Genomic DNA, 15,862 nt, shown 5'->3' on the forward strand with positions numbered 1-15,862 from the left:
AAGGCAAAAAATAAATAAAAGCGAGAGACTGGGTGGGAGAGAAAAAAGGACGGATAAGAATAAAAAAACAATAAAGAGACACCATGTCAGCTGAGAAAAGACAGGAGCTGGCGATGTGAATGAATGTCTGAGAGCAGCTGGCCTTTGATCTGATATCTTGACGAGGATTTCACATCATTTCACCTCATTCAGATGTCATTAATTACAGCACGGCGTTCCACAACAGCACACTTATGAAGCGCAATCAAGGGCACGCATTGATATTCAGCCTGCGTAGCTAACGTGGATGTGTTTGGTTCGGTTGGAGCTGACGGATGTGCTGGAGACTGCGGTGCATTACAATGCTCTGTAATTAAACATTTAAGAGACGGTAATGCTGCTGCTGCCAGGCAGCGATGGACCAGCAGCTCCATGTGCTCGAGAGTCAATAAATATTAAAACATTCGAGCAAATCTGGAATTTTAAAGGTAAGTCATATTTATTTTGACAGCGTTAACAGATTCAAAGGCAAAATATCAACATATGTAACAAAAAGGCGAATAGAAATGTATAATGGGACTTTAACCATTTGGAACTTTGTAACCTGTATTTTGAAGTCAGACCGACAAGACTAGTCCAGCAGGGGTCAGCACTGCTCTGGCATGTGTAGACGAATACACAAAATGTCACACAGTTCAAGGACACTGGTTTTTTTCTATTTATTCTTACCTTTCTGGTCAACGGCACCTCAATCGGCACAGGTACCAGCTCTGCCAGGAGACAGCCATAGAAGGCCACCATGAACATCACAGGGTCGTTGTTGGGGAACACAAGTGCAACCTACAGAGAGAGAGAGACAGTTAAACAACACTAAATATTAGTTTCTCTAAAATCAAACACAAAAAGCACATTCTGTAAATCTAATGTAGTCAGGAAAGCCCTGAACCTGCATTTGTAGAAACTGGAAAGAGAAAAAGGACAGATGTAATGCTCACAGGTAAAGGTAAGGCTGCATCAGAATGATTTCTATTGATTTTTGGAAGAGATGTAGCTGAGAGTCCACTTTAATATCAGCAATATATGTTAGATAAAAACCCAATGACCCAAGGTTGTTTACTGGAGGCTACAGAGAACCATAAACACACATCTATTTCATGATTGCTGAATAAAGCTCAATTAAACTATCCAATTGATGATATGACTTTTTTTTTTTAAATGGATCAAATTAAACGTGCTGATTCAAGATGATCCAACTGACTGCTAGTTGCAGACATTTGATACATTTTAACTCCTTTCAACATTTCATCTTTGCTCATTTTATTGTCCAGTAGCATTTCAAGGTCTGTGTTTAGTTACTGAATTCCACACCTCTTAAACTGGTAATGTTTTATAATTACTATAGCTTCTGATAAATCAGCCTGTAAGATGCTGATATTATCGATCGCGTGGTTTCATGACTTACTCTGTCTCCAGGCATGAGCAACGGCTCATTTCTTGAGCTCAGCTTGTTCAGAAGCGTGTAGGCCAGTTTCTGGCTGCGGGTCCAGAGTTTACCTACACAGGTTAAAACACAATGTGGAAGATGACGCGAAAAAGCAGCAGAGCTCTAAACAAGGTGTCCACATTCAGGCCGAGTTAATTAATATTATTTGGCATCTCCATTTCCAGCTCAGAGGGAATCAAACACCCGCAGGCAGACACCTACCGTAGGTGAGTGTGTAGACGGGCTTGCCAGCGTTGTCGAGTGCTGTCAGACAGGGGCTCTTGGGCTGAGTGGTGCCCCACCTTTGCAAGGCTGCTGGCAAGGAGGGAGGCCAGTTGGTGACCACCCCGAGAGACTCTCCTTCCAGGGGACTCATCTGTTGGCCTTCTGGCTTTGGCTGGTTGGGATCCGGCTGCTGGACTAATTGTTGAAAAAAGGGAAAGAGACATTAGGTTGGATGTGTATTAGAGCAAAAATGTAACACTAAAAGCGATCATTAAGAAAGAAGATCTGCTGTGGCTTTTTACTTGAGTATATTTAAAAGAAATGAAGTCTTAATGGTAAGTGAGAAAGTCCCCAGGTTGAGTCCAGTAACAAGTCTTTCATAAATCTACATGGTCTCCCTGTGAGAGTGGGTTTTTCTGGGTGCTGCAGCTTCTTTTGCAAACCCACAAACATGCATTAAAGGTGCCGTTACTGTGAATTTCCAATAGTTGGCCAAAAGTAGTAATTGTCCCTTCTGTGCCTGTTTGGTCAGAGTAAGCTGGGGTTGTCTGAAGCCCTCAGTGACCCTTATGGGGTGTAGAAAATAGACGAATGCATTGATGAGTGACTCTGTACTGTAAATGTAACCACACTAACTCAGGAACAAAGGATAAAGAAGTGAGTGGAAAAAAATGTGAGACAAAGACTAAAAGATACACAGTGAGCTACTTTGTGTCTTTATGCTCCCAACTCTTAAAAGTTAAACTCAGAATCATTCACTTGAGCTGACGAGCAGCACCCACCCGAGATTAAACATCCATGAAAAGGAACATACTGTTTGGTCTGCTGCTATTCCACCTTTGCTTGGACCACACAGGCCAGCAGGGCCCACCAGACCACAGCGTCTGCTAAAATCAGCCAGGCTTTAAAATTACCTGCTGAGGTATGACCAATCCGTGCTACATATATATTTGCACAGTTTATTCAGAGTGGCAGAGTACCACCCAAAACCCACGACGGGCTGGCTGGAGGGGAGGAAATGCTTTGGAAGGGCTAGTCCGCTGTGTGTGATTGTGTGTGTGTATGCTTAGTAGCCTCTGCATACCTGGTGGTCCTCCTCACTCCAGGCAACGCTGATATAAAATTGCACCCTGACTGCTTTTTAGGTGAAGCCTGGTAAGATGTTGTTATCTTAACTCTAAAAATATAATTCGGCATTCAGCCTTTAACTAAAGAGCTCTGATCAGTACACAAAACTTTTTTTTTTCCCCTTTGAAATTCATTGATTTAAATACAGTAATTTCACTTTCAGGTCAGCTTACCATCCAAGAGCTCCTCAAAGTCGTCGACGAAGAACTCGCGCAGTGGCGGGCGCTTGGGTCTCTTCAGTGTGTTGAGCAGCTGCTGGATTTTGTTGGAGACGCGACTGTTGACTGGAACGCCTACAGAAATGAGTTTGAAGAGGATGTGAGGAAAGGGATTGGGGGAGAGGGCAGGGGTAAACATGGCAGAACAAAGATATGGCGAGAAGTACGGACATGAGGAAGAAAACATCGGCGTGAAGATAGAGGAGGTGGAGCAGGTGGGAGAGAGGCGTGCGGAGACGGATTGATTGAAAGATTGATGAGGGAAAGGGAAGGGGATGGATAAGAGGGGGACAGATAAGAAAGGAGGAGGAAAAAGGTCAGCATGGTGTTTTAATGACCCTCAGCTGACACACACACACTGTGACAAGACAACAGAACGCTGGGCCACACTGTCCTTCACAGCCACGGGCAGGACACAGTCTTCAAATCACTGACAGGCCTGACAGGCTAAAAGAATCAGGAAATACAGGAGTTTCCTCACGATGCAAAAAATACAACGTCCTTTATGCAGCAAGAGATTCATGCCGTGTCTCCAAAGCTGTGTGTTTTAAGTGTACCGACGCTTTAAGGCACGAATGTGAATTTCAGTTAAATGTCAACTATCGGCCAGATATCTAATCATGTTTATTTCCTGCACAAAAGAAAAGAAAAATGTGCTCAAAAAGACTGATCTGCGAGACGTGGATCCTCGCCAAGATAATGGAAGAATAGTTGAACAGGAGAGATGAGAAAATGAGAGAACCAGAGGAATAATGAAAAAAACAGGGGCATTGTTGGGTTAGGCCGCCCTCATATTTTGAATATGGGCTCAAACTGCAATTACTCCAGCATTATTTCCATCAAATGAATTCATATTTAGTTCTGAAAAGGAGCGGGTAGAGTCAGACATTCCAGACAGCCACAGGAGCTGAAGGCCACAGCTGCGCACGGCCTGCCTGATCCGTCTTACTATAATAAGCCCGGATTGGACAGAGCCTGCCTCCTCCAGTAGAGACAGATGTAGCGGTCGTGGACATGTGGGGGTCAGAACAGCACCTGATGGGCCAATTAGAAAGCAAGTCGACATGCTGGCTCTGAACATTGTCCATTAATGAGGCTTGATCGCTGATACATCAGCTGAGCATAAGATCACACTTTCATGATTTCATGGACAACATTGAATATTGTAGCAGTCACTGGTCTGAGTATAATGAAGAATAAAAGCTACAACAAGCATGTCTTGACAGTAGTGTAAACTAGAGGGCATAAAGGTAATGTGCATACTCTCAATAGACACTAACAGTATCAGTATCTGTTCACCGGTCCCCATATCGTATGTTTTCCTCACTGATCAAAGAGTCTGTGTTAAAATGTAGCTGTGCAAAATGGTGCGATTAATAGCTGTGGGCTAACGTTGCAAAACTGAGTGAGAAACATAAACTCTGTAAGTGTTCTCAGTTTGTGATAAGCGATCAGTATGTAAACATGTTAAGTTTTCACATCAAGGCCAAATAAACAGTCACACACAGAACACACAAGACTTTTTTCCACACATTGTGCTTCAACACAACTCCATTTGGGAGCACATTCAGGTTAGCCACAGCGGAAGATACAATACACTGTAAACGCTTTGCGACGCACTCACCCCTGCAAACAGACACATGTACACACACAGCAGTGTGCAACTGAACTGACGGCAGCTTTGCATATATCGTAAAACACACATGGTTTGGACAAGTGCTAGACCTGACGGTGGTGGCAAAAGCAAAAAATACACACACACACACACACACACACACACCAGAGTGCACATACAGCAGGCTGCCACAGAGTTGGAGGAACAGTTATAAATACCATCAATTAAAGTGAGGGATCCTTCACTTCTCCACTCACAGCCTAGAGGAGAAACACATCAGGATGTCAATGGAAACACTCCTGCTAACATTGAGTGTGAATGTGTGAGAAATCAACCGGCTGCCACGTTTAGGTGAGAATGGCACATCAACAGCTCAGAGTTCTTTTGTATAGAGCGAGTTTTTTTCTTCCTGTTTTGTGTTATTTTGGTCATTCTTATAAGTCCATGTAGAAAATCTTTCATTTGATGTTTGGATTCAAAACAACGGAAACTTTTATTTTTTAAACCAGACAAAAGTATAAAAGACCTAAATCAAAAAGAAAATATCCACGAGAATGAATCATATTCATCAGCATAAACTAGCAGACAATCCAGGGATTTAGTAACAGCAAAATGAGTTTTAAGGTTATGCACAGTAAATGGATGAAGATCAAAAAGAGAAAAATGATGGAGCTGCTTCTGTACATGGATCGATGTCTTGGTCACCTGCAGTAAGGTGGTGGAGACGACGGGGAAAGCCACAAGTTTGTGTGGAACTCTTTAAAATCAGTGTTGTAAAGTCCAGTCCCAGAAAGACGTAAGACCACAGCAAGAGCACAAAAAGATTCAACTATAATGAAATAAATTCACCAATACAGGAACACAGCAGCAAATTAAAAAAAAAAAAAAGTTTCATTTTACAACTCGTATTATCAATTAAAAAACAACTATAGGAAGACTGTTTGAATCTTGAAACAAATGGTTTGAAAGAATATACTAATGAGGCACACCAGAGCTCCACGCATGGATTGTTCCACAACGGTAAACCTATAACAGCCTCCCTTTGTTTTCGTTTCTTTTCCATCCTTGTAAAGTCTCCTGTCAGCAGGTCAGCACTGCATTACGGGCAGCTCAGGACGGTGAAACAGTCTGGGTAAATCCGTGTGGATGGCAGGGAGAGCCTGACATGCACATCAAATGTAATTTACACCAGATACCGACACCATAGCTCTGTGTTTATCCATCTTCACACGACGCAACATCCACCGCTCCACACTGGCGGCGGCGCGGTGTGCAAACCGGACTAAACACTGTTTGCATGATGGGGAACATTGGACGCCGTGTATTGAACAGTTTCAGAAACAACACAGGAAAGAGCCGAGCACAAAACGCTCTGAACGCCACAAAGAAATGTAGGAATCAGAAGACAGAACGTCCTTGTGTTCTCAGAGTTACAGAGTTTTTTATTTGATCACAAAATCAGACATTAAGGCAGAAACACAGTGGGGGTTGAGGAGGTGCACTGTTACCATGGCAACGCGAGAGGGTCAGGCGGTAAGTTTGTGCCAGACTGACTGAGGAGAAGACAGAGGGACGGACGGCGGGGGAGAGAGGGAGAGGGAGCGGACGCTCTGTGTGTGTGCGTGAACGTACCGTCTGCGGTCTCCATGACGCTGGTTTGGTGGTTGTAGTTGCGGGACACGCCTCGCACCGAGGCCACCTGGGACCGCTCCGCGTGAACCGAGGAGCGCTCCGACAGCCCCGTCACGTCAGGGGGCGCCGAGTGGTTATCTGTGGCGAGTGGGGGGGTGTCGGGGGTCAAAAGGTCAAAGGCCGGGCTGATTTGGGCTGTCGCATTTATAGAAAAATCTCCTCCTCGGGTAAGAAAACAAAAAGCTCTGACAGCTGGTTGAGTTGAGTAGAGTTTACGCTTTACCTTTAAATTCAAAACAAAAAATGATAATGCTTTATCGTCAGTGGTCCTTATCAGCACCACTGTTCATATGCAACCTAAATAATAAACCTAAAGATGTAAACATGGTTGATTTTACAAACAATGCGTAGAGACATGGAGTTTAAAATGAAAGCCTGTTACCAGTGAAACTCTATTGCAGCAGGAAAAGTGGAGGGTTTGGGGGTATGCAAATTTCTCCACCAGGAGATCAATAAAGGCACATCCTATCTTATGCCTTTTCCAAGCAGAAAATGTGTTCCTTTATCTTTTTTTTTTTTTTCAGAAAAAACCGTAGAAGTACAATTACAGTAGAAAGAGTTGTAAAATATAGCAAATAAAAATCATGTAATGAACGCAGTGAGAATTCTGGTTTTTATTGCCCTAAAAGACGTGAACAACATTATTGTGGTGAATAATGTGAAGGAGTCTGCTTCCAGCCACTAAGACAAAGCTTGTGATGCTTTTCAGGTGGCATTAAAAACCTCCATGTGCACCTAAAACCTCTGGTTTATTGTAATTACAACTGTTGCAATTGAAACAATCATAATCAAACTGCATTTTAATGCAAATAGCAGCTGCACAACATGGCTGTGTTTCCATATTAAAAAATCCTTTTCTTCTTTTATTTTTTAAGTCATATCCATTCACATCAGCTGAAAATGCTGCCGATGGAAGACAGCATGTGAGTCGTCCCCGTGTGCTGTTAAAGTGACTGACAGACAGAATTGGTGATTGAGGCATGAAGGAGCAGTGTAATGTGGGAGATTTATTTACAGCTTCATTCACTGCGCCAGTCACTGCTGCAACTTTATGACAGCAACCTTGAGGAAAGATGAGCTGGAGGGGGGGAAAAAAAAAAAGAAGAAGCTCCAGACAGCTCCATACAAATAGGACAACACTACCAGTAATACACACACACATACACACACAGACACACACACTCACTAGAAACCATCTCTCATTGCTGCGGCGGACTCTTTATGTGATAGATCCCCTGAATCTCATTAACTAGCTTGTGACACTCGCATGGTCACATGGAACAAGCACTTCTGACAAGAGACGTGGCTGCAAGCTTTCTTCCGCGACTGAATGACAGAGAGGCGGCAGACAGCGGCGACTAATTAGAGAGACGCGAATTAAAACTGTCGCCGGTTCCCTTTGTCTCACCATCATCAAGAGCCTTTATGTATCTGGAGGGAGATAACAGACGAGCAGGACAACGCCGTCTGTGATTGAGCTGCGGAAAATACTGCTGTGAAACGTAGGTAAAGGGCAAACACGTCGACCAAAACCCGTGCGGCTCGGCGTGTCACTGACCTAGCTGGGTGTGCGCCATGAGGTCGGCCAGCGCGGTGGCCGCGGCGTTGGCGTTGAGCGCCGCGTGGGCCGAGGTGTTGGTGACGATGCGCCCTCCCGGGTGGGACGAGGTGGACGACGCGGAGGACGAGGTGGAGGAGCCCTGGATGACGCGGTTGAACCAGTGCTCAACGGCCGGGTGGCTGTGGCCCTGGTAGGGCGTGGAGGTGGCCAGACGTCCCTGCCGGCGCAGCGAGCCCTCGTCTTCCGACGCCGAGGAGGTGTCTGAGTTTGACAGGCGAAGAGAGGGAGGCGTCATAAATATGGGGCTCAAACCATTATCAATAATATAATCCTTTTATGCACGATGATGCTGAATACAGTTAACAAGTATATCATTTTTCTAGCTTCATGTAGTGGTTTGCCGTCTGTGGAGCAGGACGGCTGCCCTGGAGTCTCTCCCTCCTGTGTCTCGTTACTCCCAGTGTGTACACATGTGACATTTCAAAAACATGACAGCGTCACTTCATCTGTTCAGTTTGCACACCTCGTGCATCAGTTTCTGCCCTCTGGAATTCTGGTTCTCCTTCCTGGAAATGCTTGGACTCTAAAATAGTTTTTTCCTTCTTGTAAGAGGACACCGCTTCCATGCTTTGGATTTTTTTTTTCCCCAATAAATATTGCTTTTCTGCACTTCTGTACATTAGGATCTTCGCTCTGTATCCACGTCAATAAAGCTAAATCGAGACACTTCTGTATCTACTATGTAAATTATAACAGACAACCCATAGTAACGTAGGTGTCGGGTAGTCATAAAAACTTTATCTTCTGCACCATTAAACCGCTCTGGCCTGAAACTGAACCCACTGCGTCACAAGACAGCAGCAATACATTTCATAATTATTTTATGCTTGTGCATTCTAGAAAACTGAAACAAAAACTGTAGCTGCATGCATTGCACTTTCAAACCTCACCACCGTTACAATCTAAAGCTGGTTTATTCCAGAACAAGAGCATTCAGAGTGTGTGCTTCAGGTGTCATTAGCTGAACTCAAACTGAGCCCCTGACGATTCTCCTCCTGGTCCCTGAAGGCAACTGTGAGCAGCTGGTGTCTCTTCAAAAAAAAAAAAAGTCTCAAATAAGAACAACTTGAAAGCAATGAAGGAGATATCGGGCAGCTCTCAGAAATTACTTTTGTCTGTAATTATACAACAGCAGACCACTATTGGTTGATGGTTTTTGGTTGATGGTTTTTGTTTTTTAATAAACCATTTTAAAAATCAAGAAATAGGGAACAACCTTGTTTTTTTGCCTTAGTCACTGGTGATTATATGATCAGCACCTGCTAAGTAGCAATCCAACAGAAACTATAAATGCCCTCACATGTCAAAAAACAAATCACACTAAAGTCTCTGACGCATATAATACGAAACACAAAGCAAAGCTTTCATAAAGGTAAAAAAAAAAAAAAAAAAAAAAAAACTCATTCAAATCCACTGAGACAATGAAAAGAGAAAGATATTTAGAACACAGGGAGATTAAGAAAACAGTGATTAACACATGCTTGACGGATGTTCTCTACACTAATGAGCCTTCATGTAATTAATCCTGTTAATCACTTGTTGGAAGAACTTGGAGGAAAAGTCCACAAAATAAATAAAAATGGTTGCCACTTCCTGTTGGCCTTGCCGAGGCAGTGTGAGCCGGAGGAGGTGTGATTGTAGCAAACCAATTTAATGTCTCTACAGCCGGCGTACTCATGTGGGTGATCTCACATTTATGACCCCGCTTGTTATTTCTCAATCTTATCTGGGTGACCTTGACATAGATGCACAGGGAAAGGGAGGGTCAGCGAACAAATGCAAAGGAGAGGTAGGAAGGACTGAGAGCGACACTAAAGATTAAAAAAAAGGCATATCTGTGACGGGTAAAAAAACAGACATAAACAAAAGCAGACGGTGGAGTGAGACAGAGAAAGGCTGGCAGCGAGGGAGGATTAGGAGACAGAGGAGGAAATAGAGAAAAACTGAGCAGAGAACGGTGCAAATATGCCAAGATGTCATTTCATAGCCATTAAAGATGTGAATCTATCAGTGCTGATAAATCTTCAGTCCTGCTCTTCACTGGAGCTGGTTTCAACTTCCTGCTGGATAAAGTCACATTATAATGGTGGATTTCTGAAAGAGTTCTATGAGTCCGGAGACAAGTTTCTAGACTCATCCACTGGATATTTTCTTCCATATTTATCTCCTATGCAGGATACACCTGACAGGAAAACTACTGCATGAGTTGACTTCTCTCACAGGGAACTGCTGACTGCAGCCATATTCGACACTACTTTTTACCATTAGTGTTCGGTTTTCCTTTCTTAAATCTTTTTTAGTGAAATAGATAGATCTACTACAATTTCAAATACCTCTGCAGCATTTCTGTTTGGAGGCTCTCTGTCACACCTATGCACCTTATTCAAAGTAGATTACTGTAGATCAGTCAGAACAACTCAAGAAAACCATGAAGAGTCCTTATCTTTGTCCTATTCAAACCGCAGTGTCTGAGCTCTTAATCCGGTTACTTGCTCCACTGCTGTGTCCACTCGCTTCATCCAAGACTTGAGGCTTTGAGGCCCCCCACCTCAGACAGCAATGATAAAGCCACTACAGTGTTTGAGAAACTGTTAAAGATTTCAAACAGATAGTTTACTGAGAGCTTGGAAGAAACACAAAATGACTTTTGAAGTATTTAAAAAAACAAAAAACAAAAAGAAACTGCAGAATGACAAAAGACTGACCCACACAATGCAATCTGTTATAAAACAGGCAAAAGTCAACGTCTTGAGATGATGGGAGGAAGAAAAAAAAATATAAAAGATTATGCATTCATTATGCAACTCATGTGGGAAGGTCTGCCTGGAAATACAGTGGTGAGAACTGAGCCCATTATAATCGCAAAGAATGGACACATTCATCAAACCGCTCCTTTTCTCCCAGTAACAAATGCTTGGCAACATAAATTTCAATCACTGGATACAACAGTAGGCGTCCTTCACTCTAATGCTCATGGGAGCGCACGAAGCAAACAAACAACCCGGTGAGCGCAAGAACACACGTTTAGAGAAACCTGTGGTCCCACCTGGAGGGGTGCATGCTTCCACAGATGACTGAACTAGCACAGATCGCCTCTTGGAGGGCATGGGCATCTTCCTCTCTTTGTACTTTGCCAAAGCTGCTTGGACGGCTTCTGTGTGCAGATCTAAGGAAAACACATCAGCATCAGTTTAACTACAGCGTGGAGGAAACAACGCCGGGGCATTTCGAACTTTCTGGCAGCACGAACGCATGATTACCAGATCTAAAGCGTTCATCCCGGGTGTTGGCTGCCCGAGACTTGTTGTGTTTGGAACCTGGCAGCACCGCCTGGGAGGAGGCCTGGATCCTGTTGTCGATTTGTAGAGATGGATCTACACCTGCAGAGAGACGGGCAACAGTTTACAACAGAAAGTGTATGAAAAAAAAGAAGAAGAAAAAAAAAACCACATAAAGATCAGGAAATCACATCAGAAAAACCACACAATTTCTTGGACATGGCGTAACGAAGCCAAATGTTGCTCAGCTGGATCAAGTATGCCCCGGCCTAATGGTAAATCCCTACTTAGACAGCTTTCTTTGACTACAGTTATCTGGGAGTCGGGAAAGTATTCACTTTAATTAATCCAGCCTTTCTCACAACTCCAAAGCTCGCAGCTGCCCGCGAGCTCCAAGGGAGGCAAATGCTAATTTTACAGACATAACTGAGAGGAGGTGATTAAGCACCATGAATGTCGAGAAGAAAACATCTTCTAACTGCAGCATTCTAAAATAATCAAGCTCTGAGAGCCGTCAACCTCGCTGTCCACTGCACGGCGCGGGCCGTGATTCATCTCCGCACTTACGCAACCCTCATCCGAGCCTCATTAACTAACCAGCGGTTAGCATCAGACGGGAGACCTGAGGCAAGCGCCGGAGGGAAGGTCACACCACAAACTTCATTATCACTAGCTCTGATTCTCCTTTTTTCTGATGCTACTATTGCAGTGAATTTGAAGTAGTAGGGAAGGATGAAAACAAAGAAGAAGAACAAGAAAGAAATCTAATTACTATTCATTTCATAACACAGAAAATATAAAAATCTGACTAAATGAGATGAACGTGAATCGTGCTGTATTGGAAATGTATTGATGAACCACTTCACATTGAGAAAGAGCAGAGATGCACCGAAAACCTTTGGAAGAACACAAAATAGTCATTATCCTATATTATATTATTAATCTTATCATCATCTTGGGTATTTTCCTGTTGATAAATCTCCTTGGAAGGACAATTCCACTATATTTAAACTTGTTGTAGATCCCATCATTGTTTAAAGTGAATGTTGATAAGTCAAACTCAACAAAATGCATTTTATATCCATTTTAGCAGAATGTATTCAAAACCCAATTGATCTTCTTTCGTGTCAGAGTCATTGATGCAGCTGTTAACAGAACAACTTCAGGTTGTCTATTTATCCACTTTCATGAAGTTGATTGTGATCGTGATGCTACAATGACGTTTGCAGCCTCACAATTTTAGTTCATCTCCAGTTAAAAACTCTCAAAACATTCAAGAGATGTAAAATCTCCAAAGTCCTGGTTGTCTGTATATATTTCCAAGTGTTTAATATCATATTTACAAAAGACGTTTTTCTGTATAATATCTACTTTGTTTACAAAGGTTTGGTGTGTGTTTTTCCTCTTAGATACAAGTGTAACTACGCTATGACCAGTGTACTGAGATCATTGATGAGTTCTTGTCGCTCCTTAAGACTGTTTAGTTTTAGGAGTCTTACTATTTTGTTAGCGTCTCCATAGATTTTCTAAACTTTGATACAACAGTAAGTTTAACTTGTCGCTGATTCAAGGTGATGGCTGCTACAACATACTTCAATATGCAAGAAAAACAATACTATCCTATAATTCGCCTCTGTAAACCGTGTATAGCTGCCATTGTGTAGTTATCTCAAACAACAACACCTCCAGACCAAGTGGGACTGCAGTCTGTCAAAGCCACAGAACCTGGACTTTACCTCTCGATCAACACTTTCCTGATTATATTTTCCTCACTGTAAAAATGAAAATGATGCATTTCTTAAAAAAGAAAAAAAAAAAGAAAAAGTAGTCAAGTCTTTGCACAGGTAACAGGGAACAATCGGAGAACACAGCTGATGGAAACAGGAAGGACTGATATCGAAGAAGTCCTGACTGAGCTTTCTTACAACGACCAATAGGAACCGTGAAAAAAAAATTGATCCCACAACTAATATCGTTTATGATCCAACACTGGCTGGTCATGAAGTATCGCACATGAATTCTCAAAGAAAGTCACCAGATCCACCAGCAGACCTTAAGGACAAGCCCAGAAACAAACCCAAAAGAATATTTAACTTTCAAATTCATTGACCTAACACAGGATGGAATTTGAACCTGACAAGGTTCAACAGAATATTACACAATACCAACATACACACACACAAAAAAACAACAACAAAAACAAGCTTAATGGTGAATGCCAGAAGTTAGTTAACTGGCTGTATTTTAATCAGAAGCAAAGCTCTTCAGCAACTTTAGCCTTTTTTATCAGATTAAATAAAAAATAAAATCAATCTCTTCTGGGATGTAGTTTCAAAACACTCCATTGATTTATATCAGAACCTTTTTTTTTTTATTTTTTTTGTCTGAGCCATGACCCACTGAAAACAAGCCAGCTACCTACTTTAGGGTCACAGCTCACCCATTCAAGATCCCGTTTTCACTAAAAACCCACAAATTAGTCTCTCTACTGTAGATAGAATCTTGTGAAAACATCAACTGTCTGTGCTTTTATACCAATTAGCAAATACCTTGTTGGGGAAAGAGTCCTACCACACCTAATTGACCCTTCGGACCCCCAGCCAGCCCCAGCCGGAGACCCAGACTGCGACCGGGCTTTCAGTGGCAGCTTAGTGGGGATCAGTGAGCTCCACACAGTCAGCAACTCTCCGACAGCGGCGGCAAACACACTGCAGAGCTGAGCAACATTTCCACACTTCCACTAAATCTGCCAAACAACACCACCCTCAAATATTGTGCGAGGTAAAATGAGGCCGTGGGACATTTAAGGACACGCAGCACGTGGAGTCTGACACACTCATTTGCACACACACACACACACACCCGCACGACGCATCTTCTCCTGAGGATGGGCAGACACATTAATATACGCTGGACCTTTATGTCGCTCCGACAGCCCAGTCACACGCCAGCCTCTCCACAGGCTCAGCTCCCCCAGGAGACGGGTCTATAAAATCAGCCAGAGCCAGGACATTAGACCCGGTTGCTGGGCAGACCACGCTTCAGAGGCACACCATACGGAGCCAATCACAGGCCTGCTCCGTCATCGCAGATGTGGTTATTGGTTTACAGTGAATCCCGATGAATTTTTATCACCTGTCTGATGGCAGTGTTTACTTAGGGGCACGGTGGCTGACGACACGTGCGTGTCTTACTTCTTAGAAAGCAAACATGCTCTGCTAATTATGATGCCGGGGTGTGCATATCAGAATCAGACACGGGCACTGCTTTGAATTAAAGTCTAAATATATTCAGATCACAAGCTTCACGATAAAAGCTTTGACTGCATTTAAAAGCTATGAAGTTAATAAGAAAAAATATCAACTGACACAGTTTATTTGAGGCTATATTCACATACTGTTTACCAAAACAACTGTCTAAAGCAAAGCCCGTACACTGATGGATGACAAATGAGAAATACATGCAGAAAAACAACTTATGAAACTTTGTATGGAGGCCGGGCAAGGCCTTCAATCTATTGTTCTATTTAAACCCTGCAGCTGTCAAACGCTAGCCCACTGATTCATCATGTTGAATGGATGCGTCATTAAATCCCAACATATCTATTCATCCAACTGGAGGCATGTGTTGCATATAAAGAATCTCACCCACTCCGACAGCCTTTCGATTTATCCTCTATATAACAGATCCGTCCTTTCCCATATTTAGCCGTGAAGATCCAGCCCGGACAGACACAGCAGTGAACGCAAAGGAAGCGCATGAGTCCCTGATAACAAGAGAATGAAGGAGATGATCCGCCCAAGCCACGCAGCAGCCCTGCTAACTCCAGTGGAAAGCCTCGAGCGAGTGGCCCACACCAGACCCCGGTTTCCACTCTGGCCCGTCTCTGTGAGAGCCGGCCAGACCAAAAACTGCTATGGACATCACATGGAGGACGGAGAACCATGAAGTGTACAGGCAGAAATGTCTCCCTGAGATTCGCCACAAACCACCTCGACTCATAAGCTGCCAGGAGTGGCCGAGACTGACTGGCTGCACAACCGGGGCTCAGAGTACATTCAGTGGATGTGTGCATTAACAATATGAAGCTCTCTTCCCAGCGTAAAATCAGGGACACAACTTAAACCCACATCTGGATTTCTAAAATGATGACATCCGTTCTCAAAAAACCCCTCTATTTGACAAAAGGTGGAAGACAACAAATTCCATCTGGTGACAACAACAACATAACATCACACAAGAAATAACTTAATATACTCAAAAATAAAATCGCTCTCTATTGAGAGCTTAGCAGTGGAATTAAGGAAGCACCCAAAAACATCAAGAGCCGTAACCTCATGAATTATTGTTGAGTAACTGCGATTACTATTATAATTAAGCAACCATTATCACTCCCATCACAACGATCTCTATTATGTCTCCATTCAACAAATCTTTTCATTTCTATCTCTCGCAGCAGGTAACTTAACATGCGGCTGACAGATAATTTCACCTAATTATGAGAGCCAAGAATAGCAGAATCACTGTTGATGCGACTTCATCATGGAACACTGAAACTCCTGTTTTCTCTTCAGAATATTACATTTCTGCAGACAACTTCTGGAACTATTCTATTGTGCATCT

General features: G+C 43.0%; 1 protein-coding gene across 9 annotated transcripts in view; it reads right to left on the bottom strand.

The window, feature by feature from the left end:
- Nucleotides 1–15,862, bottom strand: part of dip2a (disco-interacting protein 2 homolog A) — a 75,263-nt gene that overhangs the window by 15,040 nt on the left and 44,361 nt on the right. For 4 of the 9 annotated variants that reach the window (XM_030112489.1, XM_030112487.1, XM_030112488.1 and 1 more), the window contains exons 3-11: nt 11,222–11,341; nt 11,008–11,127; nt 7,899–8,162; nt 6,281–6,418; nt 4,867–4,908; nt 2,989–3,108; nt 1,685–1,882; nt 1,442–1,533; nt 709–819 (exon numbers count right to left, since the gene is read on the bottom strand). In XM_030112489.1, the coding sequence (XP_029968349.1) occupies nt 709–819; nt 1,442–1,533; nt 1,685–1,882; nt 2,989–3,108; nt 4,867–4,908; nt 6,281–6,418; nt 7,899–8,162; nt 11,008–11,127; nt 11,222–11,341 (1,205 nt within the window). The remainder of the gene's footprint in view (nt 1–708; nt 820–1,441; nt 1,534–1,684; nt 1,883–2,988; nt 3,109–4,866; nt 4,909–6,280; nt 6,419–7,898; nt 8,163–11,007; nt 11,128–11,221; nt 11,342–15,862) is intronic. The other 5 variants (XM_030112491.1, XM_030112492.1, XM_030112490.1 and 2 more) reach the window with 2 other exon arrangements.

Source organism: Salarias fasciatus, chromosome 16 (assembly GCF_902148845.1).
Source record: "Salarias fasciatus chromosome 16, fSalaFa1.1, whole genome shotgun sequence".
Taxonomy (NCBI): domain Eukaryota; kingdom Metazoa; phylum Chordata; class Actinopteri; order Blenniiformes; family Blenniidae; genus Salarias; species Salarias fasciatus.